The 11,554-nt window shown below is 35.8% G+C and overlaps 1 protein-coding gene across 1 annotated transcript; it reads left to right on the top strand.

Moving 5' to 3' along the window:
* The first annotated feature begins 1,480 nt into the window (after positions 1–1,480).
* On the top strand, positions 1,481–3,618 carry LOC107663208 (uncharacterized). The gene is made up of 3 exons (XM_016453384.1): positions 1,481–1,657; positions 1,760–2,297; positions 3,545–3,618. Exons 1-3 carry the CDS (start codon positions 1,583–1,585, stop codon positions 3,616–3,618), a joined length of 687 nt encoding a protein of 228 aa, XP_016308870.1. The 5' UTR covers positions 1,481–1,582.
* Positions 3,619–11,554: the final 7,936 nt, after the last annotated feature.

Genomic DNA, 11,554 nt, shown 5'->3' with positions numbered 1-11,554 from the left:
GTGTCCGTTGAACAGTTCTGGCAGGCTGCTAGCCCGTTTCCTAGATATGATCTGTGGTTTTGGGCATATCTTGCCTCGACATCCCGTCCTTTGAGCGTCATTAGCCAAGTAGCTATGCGTGCATATCTACTGATGTCATTACTATTATAAGAGCAGTTATAACTGAATTAATCCCAACGTAGCATTTAAGGTAAGAAGGCCTAGGCTTGCCAGGGTTTAATTGTTAATAACAACACAACAGTAGCAGTTTAAACTGATATAGTAACACGCTGAAGGGAAAAGGTCTATTACGTTTGCAGCTGTCAATGTTCTTTTCAAAGGGAGGTGAGGGAGAGAGATAGGATGAAATCTGTATGGAATAGTGAAAGATAAAGTTCAGATGTAACAGAGCAAGTCACTTCAACATGGCAACGTACTTTGCAGCACGCTAGCATGCAGGTTAGACAGTTTATGGTTACAAACAGCTTACATTCTTCATGTGAAATGGCGGCGCATTTCACACTGAACAACCAAAAAGCACTCTTTAGATTCTTATCTTTATAGCGCTGAACAATCTCCACTCGTTTAGAGTGAGGTAAATTAATCTACAGATTTACTGCAATTAATACAATAACGTTTATTGTAGATCTGGCAGATCTCTTTGACAGGCAAAAACACCCGTGGATTTAACCACAATTTCACTTGATCAAGATTTCACAATTCTCCCATAACGAAAAATAACGTCTCGGACACTCTCTCTGAGTACCACGTTTTTAAGTTCACTAGTTTTTTTAGTGAATTAAATGGCAAGAGCATTAAGATGCAAACAATGTAGACAGAGTAAGGGGAGTTGGAGGGAGAGCCAGAGGACGAGGCAGAGTTCGAGTTAGAGGACGAGGAGCTCAAAGAGGAGCACGAGGAGGAAGAGGACGAGTCGGACAGGGAAGAGGAGGAGGACAAAGACCAGGAACAAGAAGAGTGGTCTCTGATGAGATTAGGGCTACTATCATTGATCATGTGATCAACCATAGTCTAACAATGAGAGAGGCTGGACAGAGAGTCCAGCCTAATTTGAGTCGATTTACAGTGGTGGGTATAATTCGAACCTTTAGAAATGATAACAGGTATGTAACAATTTACTGTAATGTACATGTTCTAATGTACACATAATAGCTATTTCAGCATAACATACGGTATACTATAATACATATATTTTAGCACCCATGCATCCATTTACTGTAGTGCACTGCACAATTGGTCACAGTCTGGTGGGTTATCATACTGTACAACAGTACAGCTCAATGTAAGAAGACATTCTGACTAGATTGTATAAAATAGTATGTATTATGTTACAGTTTATGGCACACACTAGCACTATTCTTGAATCTTCTACAGAGTAGCAAGGCGAAGGTTTCATTGTGGGCGAGGTCACAAGTTCACTGAAGAGCAAGAGATGGCTATCGTGAATTTGGTTTTGGCCAATAATGCTATAAGAATTCGTGAAATATGCAATCATATCCTTAATGATGCCACAATTTTTGCTAACATAAATGCTGTGAGCCCCTCAACAATACATCGTGTCCTCCAGAGAAATCAACTGAGAATGAAACCGCTGTATAAGGTCCCATTTGAAAGGAACTGTGACAGAGTCAAGAACCTTCGACATGACTTTGTGGAGGTATGCATACAACACTTTCTCCAATATATCAGACTTGCACCTACCAAGTCAAGCTATTGGGTTGTGCATATACTGATCTACATGTTATTTTGTCTTTTACAGAGAATTTTGGAGATGGATGCCCATGCTATCATCCATGAATACATTTATGTGGATGAGGTGGGCTTCAATCTCAGCAAAACCAGAAGAAGGGGGAGAAATGTCATTGGACAAAGGGCCATTGTCAATGTCCCTGGACAACGTGGCGGAAACATTACAATGTGTGCTGCAATTACACAGAATGGTGTCCTGCACCATCATGCCAGACTTGGCCCCTATAACACTGATCACATCATACGTTTTCTGGATGCTGTTCATGATATGCTTGTTCAAGGTCTGCAGAATGAAGACCAGGCAAGATTTGTCATCATCTGGGATAATGTCAGCTTTCATCGCGCCCATCAGGTCCAAAACTGGTTTGTTACTCATCCCCATTTTTCTGTTGTCTACCTGTCTCCATATTCACCATTTCTAAACCCTATAGAGGAATTTTTCTCCACATGGCGCTGGAAAGTGTATGATCGTCATCCCTATGTCAACATGACACTTCTCCAGGCAATGGAGGAGGCATGTGGAGACATTGATGCCGCCTCCATCCAAGGTTGGATACGCCATACAAGGAGGTTCTTTCCACGGTGTCTGGCAAGAGAGAACATAGCATGTGACGTGGATGAAGTATTGTGGCCGGACCCAGCCCGGAGGAGGGATTGAGCCTAGATGCACCCAACCATCACACACACACAATTCCATCTTTTTTCAAAATTATGTTTGGATTCTATCCAACTACACATTGTTGTATTTCTTTTCTCTTCTCTAGTACTGTATTCACAACCACAAATGCTTACAGTAAAAAAAAAATCGTTTGGTTTCAATCTTGCTTTCGTGTTTACTGTGAATTTTTCAAAATCTCTCTGACAATTACTTTCGATCTTGTACAGAAATGGTTTTGAATTACTGTGTGTATATGACATATCCAAAAATATATTATTATGGCAAAAGTGTTTACAACGTAAGACAGATGTTTGCTTTTGAGATGTGTTTGTGATCTTTTGAATGCAGTGTGTCATTTTGCAAGAGATGTGAGGCATTTTGTGTGTGCAATTCTTGGATTTGTGTAAGTTTTGAAAAAAAGAGGTAAAGTTTAGAAAATGTAAGTAGTTGAAAAAAAAATTGTAATATTATAGTCTGTAATATTATAAAAAAAAAAAAAAATTCTAAATGCTTGTATTTTATTGTACCTTCACCCTTCCCCTGATTCAGTTTTAGTAACAGTGTTTTGAATTGATCTCACTGGTGTTTTCTAGACATTGGAGTAGTCTGTGTATTTGTTAGGTTTGTGCACCATCTGCGGCCAAAGTTTAATTTTGACAGAAGAGAATATGTTTTTGACTAGAATATTTGGTTTTGACCTGGAAGTTTGAGGTTTGTGCAAGTTTGTGTATAGTTTTCAGATTGTGTTTATAGTTGTGAGAAAATGGTGAATTGTTTCATGAATTGTGTGTTAGCAATTGAGAAAAACTGTAATAACTAACTAAAAATGTATTTAATGGTGCCGTGATGCCAAATAAACCACATGCAGTGTGAAGAGAAGCTCATATAATTGATTTTCAGATCTTGTTTTGTTAGTGCTTCTGTTGCTCATATTTGGTTTGTGTGTGTGTGTGTGTGTGTGTGTGTGTGTGTGGTTTTGTTTTTTATGTAAATCTCTATTCCTATTACAGTTTTTTTTTTCTCAGCTGCGACTCTGAAATTCATTATGAAAGCCAAATGTCACAAACATAAAGCACATTTTCTAAAATATTTCTCAGAACTATTAATGCTATTCTTGTGTTTCACAACTCTATTCAGCATTTGACACCATGTGTTCCTGTAGTGTTCACAAACCATCAATGTCACCAAAGCCGGCGGCTTTCACCATGTGAACACTAGCATTTTCACACTCCATTCAGTTTTCTTTTTAACTGCACACTAACTGTAATAATTTACGTAGATTACAGTAGCATTTTGTTCCAAAGTGCAAAATACTTACATGTAAAACCTTATTCACTGCAATAAGAGGTCATGGTTCATTTGCTTTTACTGTGACACTGCAAGAATGTTTTAGCAAAGCATCAGCTCCAGAAAATGTTAAAAGGCACTGTTTCTTTATTTAAAAAAAATGAAACATGAACATGGCAATAGGGTTTGAAAATTAGTGAGGTCTAGGCTGGGGTTAAGAATTGTGCTGTAATAACCCCTACAAATGCAACTCATTATATACACTAAACACTTTACAGTTTTTGTCGATTGCTAACACACAATTCATGAAACAATTCACTATTTTATCACAACTTTTTACTTTCAATACACTACTGTAAAGTGATTCTACATTAGATGAAAAGCACTAGAAGAGAAAAGTTCAAAGTCCAAACAACTGAATATACAGTAAACACACATTGGAATACACTGTCAGTTACTGTACAGCAATAAATAAATAAATAAATTCAGCATCCTCTGCCAAGTTGCATTACAGTGTTGGTAATATCCTTATTTGTTATACTATAGCAGTTTCTTAGTCTTCTGACAAAAGATTTTCTCTGCCTCCCCTAGAAAGTCGACTCAAATACATGTAAGAAGTACTTGGCTACAAATCAATTCAACAGTTACGAGTTTGAGGGTGTTTGCTACAGTTTTTACAGTACAAAGAATAGTGAAAGTGCTCTCATCTGAAGTACTGCTACTGCAATTGTAATGTAAGTAGTGTAAAAACCCTGTAGATGAGCCTGCAGCATTCCATGCACAAGAACATGGTCAACTATAGTGCTTTATATTTCATCAGCAACACATGACCTTTCACCTCATCCCCTTCATTTTTCTTTTATCCTCCTATTCCTCTTTGTTCCCCATGCACTACCAGGATTCATCTTCCAAAACACATAATGAGCTGTGCTCCTGTGCATAGCATCCTGGGATTCTGATCAGTTTTGCTACTGAATGTTCACACATGGATAAATGTGTGCTGTTTGAGTTCATTTTGTGATTCTTGAGGTAGTTATATTGTGTGTTTTGGTTTTCTAAATGAGAACATGGTTAAACCCGTGCAAAATTATGCCGTTCTTGTGTAGAGTTTTGCAGAAAACACTGAGCAAATTGGAACGTGTGCAAACAGGTGAAATGTGTTAAAAGTTTTGAGAAACGTGTCTTTGTTTCAAGAACTGTGTGAATGGTTTGGAAAATTGCAAAAGAGACAGACATGTAGATGTTTGTGAAAGATGTTTTCTCTTTTTTGGAGGGATGAACATTGTTGATATTATTCCATATGTATTGCATAAAAATGTGTTAATACTTTACTATAGGTTAGGGGTGGATACTTTTATCAGTAGTTTATTATTCATGTAGCAATACATGTTGCTGTTTTAGTGTTCATTAATAACCATTTTAGATGATAACTTTGTCTAGTGCTTATATAAATGTTTTAGCATGACTTTGTAAAAAAAAAAACTACTATACTATACGAAATAGCACAGATTTCATGGCTAGTGTTTGCATATTTAATTTAATTCTGTAACCTACTTGGTCTATTGTTACCATTGGGCTTGACTGGGCTGCAGCCCATGGGCCCCACCTTGTAGAGGGCCCCGCATTTACCTGTTTATGTTTGTTTGATTTGTTTAGTTATATGCCAGTCAGAAATTATTATTATGTAGCTGTATTGTGTAGCTGCTGTGCTTCTCGTCCAGTGTGCAACCCCCTTTAAAAGCTTCCAACTACGACCTTCGAGGCCATAATCAAAGAGCATAAACGCATTTATGATTATTTCACATAGAAGGACACGTATTGAGTCGCGTCTGCACCGATTATTTGTCATCACATGACTACTATAAACAGAGCACACATTTAGAAAGATGATAAATAAAATATGTTCACGCCTCACTTCTTTACAGAGGATGCTTCTATATTATATTAATGTTCCACGAAATTATGCGATCTGAAGTGTTTTGAGTGCTCTCTCCCGTCTTACTGCCATTACACATAATAAGGAATCAAAATGATTTTAACAAATAAAAACAGCCTTTTAATGAGTTTCTGTTTTTATAACATATGCCTAGGATATAGAAGTTAGACTATCACAAACAAGAGTCATGTTTTTCCAAATATCTGCACGATTGCAAATGTGCAATAAACAAGAAGTTACTGAGTAACTTTCAGACACAAAATTCAGTTTTGCTCTGTCAAAGAGAAAATAGAACAACAGCAGAACCGCTGTGTTTTGTTCCTCAGCGTAAGACGAACCATTAAATGATTCAATCAGTACTGTCATTTGCTAAGTTAAACAAATTAGCATTTTAAATGAATCGGTTGATTTAAGGATTCAGCTTACTCGACAGACTCATTTGCTACCACCTACTGGCAGTTGTAGTTAAATTTTGTAAAAAGTAGCTTATTATTTCATTCTTGCAATCATTTAATATAAAATGTTATATTTAAACTTAACACAATTTATGCAAAATATATCTATGGATTTTGTTGATAGTGAATTCATTTGATTGTTAACAGCCAACAAGTCTTTTTATTTGGTTTTAAATTATTGATTAAATTTAAGAATCTGACATAAGAGGACATAGATATGACAATACATTTTTATAATACTAATACATCTCTGGCTTTTTTGCTCATTGTTATTTTAGGGTTTATTGTATTATAATGACAATTTATTTTAATATTACATCTAAACTTTGACTAGGCTAGACATGTTGCATATTAATTGTACTATATATGAATCTCAAAGTATAGTTTAATGTTTGTGTATTTTATGTTACTCCATAATGATGTTCTAGTTGAGGGAATTTGTAGTGAATAGGTATAGGGCCCAAACATAACCTCAAGTCCTGCCCTGTGTACTAGTGTTAAATACTTTTTTTTTTTTTGCGTTTGCCTTATCGAACGTGGTATCCTGCCAGCAATAACCTGTCCATAGGCTTTTTATTTTATTTTATTACTGTCAGTTTAAGTGCCGGCAATGCAGTGTTGTTAGATATTGCTATGAAAATAAAATAAAATAATAAAATAATAAATAAAATAAAAAAAATAAAAAAATAAAAAATAAAAAATCAACATTAGTTCAAATCAGATAAGATAAAGATATAGCTAACCCTTAACTGCAACTTTCCACTTTATTAACTTTCTTAAGTGTCAAATAAAAAGTGAAAAAACAATACCAAAGATGTTTTTAATTAGTGGATCTGGCAACACGCGTTAACATTGACATTAGACATTGAATTTACATTGAATTTTGGTCACCCAACGTTGCAACCGAAATTTAACCAAATATCAATGTCTTATTACATTGTGTACCTGCTGGACACATCACAGAAGGCTAAATAGCATTGCTATACTGAGACTTATATTAGGACTGACCTGCTTTACGATAGGGGTGTGTGATAGGCTATGTAATGCTATGCTAATGACACACAGCTCTATTTTTAACATCAAGCAGTTGATCCCACAGTATCTACACAAATCTCTGACTGCCTGATGGACATTTCGGGATGAAAACCCATCATCTACAACGCTTCTCGTCTTTCCAGGCACTCCAACAATACAGCACAACTTCACCATCCAGCTAAAATCATCAATAATCATCCCAACCAGATCAGCCAGAAATCTTAAGTTAATCATTGATGACCAGCTGACCTTCAAAGACCACATTCAAAGCATCTACTACATGAATGTAAATGTACCATCTACGATAATATTGTAATTATTGGTTTAACAAAACGTGGGCTGACACTGTCGAGTATGTCACTCAGTTCAGAAAAATTTAACAAAAACATGGCTTTAGAGTCCACACATTCACCGACTAATGAAGCATGAAGGGGCAAATAATATCACCCTTAAATGGAAAAGTACATTTCTGTCACTACTGTGAACCAACTATCACATAAAATATGAGCCAGCAGTCCACGGCAGGCCTAAACCAGCCAAAGTACCAGAACAAAAATACATTTCGCAAAATATTGTCTAATTATTGTTCTCAACAAAATCCCAGAAAATGGAGATATAACTTTTTTTTTATCAATATCGCACACCCCTAATTATAACTATGATATAAACAACGTACATAACAGTCATTTTTTTAAATCCAATTAATTCCTGATGAACAAAATCAAGTTATTCCCTACATGTTTTCTCATTGAATATCCTGTTTCACTCAGAAGTCAAAAGGGTTGCTATGCTGGTTCATGATGACTTTAATGAAGTTCCAAACATAAGTTTGGGAGGAGTCTAATCATTCAGTCCTGTCAATTATCATTACAAGCCTATAAACGCAGCAGTTATTGCGCTGTCTCAGCGACAGTCCTTCCAGCATCCCTCCCCCTCCTCATCTCCTCTATTTCTTTTATCCTCCCTCTATGTAGTACCTCAATGGGGATGGGGTGGGGTTAAACTTATAGCTCAAGAAGCCGAGCCTCAGGTTTGAGCCTCTGTTGAGGACAGCAAGCCAAGTTGGTTTACCATTAACTATCAGGACAGGAAGGGCAGGCGAACTAATGAAACAACTGTGAGATGCCAAAAAGAGTCGCTCCCAAACGTGACTTTTACAGTAAGTAAGAATAGTCAGTCCAAACTTGCACAAGAGATACTGAGAGATTGAAGCTGAAGTTTTTTCACCATCACAACAGATTAAGATCAGATTGCAGTTTCTTGTTCTTTAACAGATGCAACTGTTAAATACACACAAACCAATCAAGCATTTACTTGAACAAGCATGTGTTTTTTTTCTCTCTCGGTTTATTGTTTTTATAAACTACCTACAATCATCTTTTAACTACATTTAATCTAATTTGACTAGAAAAGACAAAACAAAAATCATGTCTTTTATCAGTGAGGAAAGATTGTAGAGTAAAAGATAAACAGGAGGAGCGAGACAGATTTAGTTTAACTGATTTGTGTTCCAACAATTTTCACAATAAATTCTGTTTCAAAGCAGCTTTAGTGAGCACCTTACAAACCCAAAGCATGACAATCTACACAGTATTAAAAGGATAATGATGACCAATTTGGTGTTAACTGAATATAATGAATATAATGTAATAAATCATATATACACAAGATATCCAGGGGCTGACAAGGGACAGGTGTGGGTGATTAGTTGGCATGGTAACTAATAAGGGTTGCTATGGTAACAAACAATGCAGTAAGGCAAACAGAGACACAGGAAGAGAGCACATTTATCCGTGTTTTAATATACCCCTGTTCATAGAGCTTTTTAGATGGATGCTGAGGCTTTTTAGGTCGGGTAGAATCTGTGATCTCTGACCCAGTTCGTTTGCTGGCTTTCATGGCTGCAATACACTGTGTTTTTCAACAACTGACAACCCGGGGTGTTGAAATACTATTGGGTAAACTGGCAATGGATGGAATCACACAGACCAAAACAAAAACAGACATTCTGACATGGAACACACATTTCAAAATCGAACAACTGGCTGTAGCATTGTTTTTTGCCGAAACAAGTATGTGAACTTGAATGTTTCGTAGAATCTGTGATCTCTGACCCAGTTCGTTTGCTGGCTTTCATGGCTGCAATACGCTGTGTTTTTCAACAACTGACAACCCGGGGTGTTGAAATACTATTGGGTAAACTGGCAATGGATGGAATCACACAGACCAAAACAAAAACAGACATTCTGACATGGAACACACATTTCAAAATCGAACAACTGGCTGTAAACAAGTATGTGAACTTGAATGTTTCCTTGCATGTTTCCTAAATATCTGCAAACATACTATGGTATTGTTATGCTTTATTGCAGACAAATTATACACAGCGCCTCATATATATTCACATATCTAGACATGTGAAATAATGTGCTCGTTAATGTTTACTAATTACCCAATAATTAACATTTCATGTAAATTAAAATGCTTACAAATGTCATTAAACTTCTAATTTATATGATCATGCACATCTTGAAAATCTACAAATTATTTGAACAGATGTTACACGATGATTAAAAGCTTCTGTCAATGCACAGCACCTTTGCTGCTGTTGAGGTGTGATATGGGTAGGGTTAGGGACAGGTTTGGTGGGTTGGGTAAGGGTCAACAAGTGTACAAGGGTCAATCTGATTACTATAAGGAAACACAATTTAATCTGTTTATACTGCATTGTTTCAGTCAATCTTTCTCTCCCACGTAATGACGCAACCTTTAAGAATACGGAATAGAGATAAAAAGATCATCACTGATATTAAATACTGCTAAATCTATTGCTATCAAGTGTTCAGCATCACAAAGATGATAAAAAATTGATGATCCTGGATCATCACTGATATTAAATACTGCTAAATCTATTGCTATCAAGTGTTCAGCATCACAAAGATGATAAAGAATTGATGATCCTGGACATTCTCCAGACCTTCTCAGCCTAAACTCATCAGCGTCCTGGGATTGAAAGTTTCTCCTCCAGCCATTTATTTAATCTGAGCATACGTCACATCACTAGATCCAGCAGCTGAAAATGCATAAATTAATAAAAAATGCTAAAATGCACATTTGAATTTTTGCATATTCCATTTTATTCTTAGATTCTCAACAATGCTTGTAGATGCAGTTTTTAGTGGCTCCTTGTGAATTATGATTGATTTTTACTTTGACGCTCACCTTGATGGGTTTCCAGGTTCAGTTTAGAGTAAACAGTGTCAGAACTTTCACTGGCATTTCCTAAAAGATGCCAAGAGTTATCAGTAGTGTAATATCACTAGTGCTTACTGTGTGTCCAATATTCATTTTACATTCATACAAATCTCTACAGCTTCTACAAAGCAAATAAAGTAATTCTTCTACAAAGTAATTTGCATGCAATGACCTTTATGGATCAGGCTGATTTCAGAACGGGGGTTTAGGAAAATGCTGATATTGTTTGTTGCTATTCAGTGTTGTGGGAGAAATTAAAATCAAAGGGGATTTTTCCTCCCAGAGGTCTTTAGTTCTGCTGTACACTATTGTCATGATCATAAAACCATAAGAGCATCAACTTTTGTTTGCGTTTTTCTTTGTTTTCTTTCTTTTAATAACAAAGAAAATAATAAGACATTTGTTTTAACTGAATTTGCTCTGCAAATATCACAGTGAAATGTAAGACAAAGATAATTTGGATTATTTAGAAAATAAATACTACCTTAGTAAATGATCAACATGACATAATTACCTTCTGTAACATCATTAGTTACCTGTGCTTATGTCTTTATTATTTGTTGCATCAATAGAGTCATAAGTATGAGCAGTTCCTGTAATAAAGTAATGCATATTATTAATTTAAGCTCACAGTTTGTTTGTTTATGATTTAATGCCATGCAAGCTACCTCGGCTATATTCATGGCGAGAACTAGGTTAGTTAAGTTAAATTAAGTTTTATAATTTGATTTTAGATAAAAATTCTAAAACCAAATCTAGCCTTACTTCATTTAAAATCTTTCCATAAAAGTCAACAGAAAAATAAAGAGTTCTGACAGACTTTAAACTATTAAAATCTATCAAAATATGCTTCAAAGATAATGGATTCTGGCACAAAGAACATAAAGGAGGATCTTCACCCGCCAACAGAAAACTATGGGTTAGTCTGGAATGTCCTATTCGACAGCTAGTGTAGACAATATGATCCCATCGATTTTCAAAGTGGGCACAACGTTTTACACCAACTACAGGATTGATTTTGTATAGTTTGTTTGTTGCACATTTATCCCATTCAGCTTGCCATTTCTTATAAATATAAGTGTTTATAACATTATATGACATTATATTATATTATATGGAATTGGGCATTTCTTAAGTTAGATAGAGCTTCCTTAGCCGCCACATCAGCCTGTTCATTCC

The sequence above is a fragment of the Sinocyclocheilus anshuiensis genome, unplaced genomic scaffold (assembly GCF_001515605.1).
Source record: "Sinocyclocheilus anshuiensis isolate Anshui unplaced genomic scaffold, SAMN03320099.WGS_v1.1 scaffold2401, whole genome shotgun sequence".
In the NCBI taxonomy this organism is placed as follows: Eukaryota; Metazoa; Chordata; class Actinopteri; order Cypriniformes; family Cyprinidae; genus Sinocyclocheilus; species Sinocyclocheilus anshuiensis.
This window is presented reverse-complemented; position numbering and strand designations above follow the sequence as displayed.

Coding starts and splice junctions, on each gene's coding strand:
- LOC107663208 (XM_016453384.1), top strand. CDS start 1,583: ATGAAACCGCTGTATAAGGTCCCATTTGAAAGGAACTGTGACAGAGTC. Junction 1,658..1,759: donor TTCGACATGACTTTGTGGAG/GTATGCATACAA, acceptor TGTCTTTTACAG/AGAATTTTGGAGATGGATGC. Junction 2,298..3,544: donor TGATGCCGCCTCCATCCAAG/GTTGGATACGCC, acceptor AACTCTATTCAG/CATTTGACACCATGTGTTCC.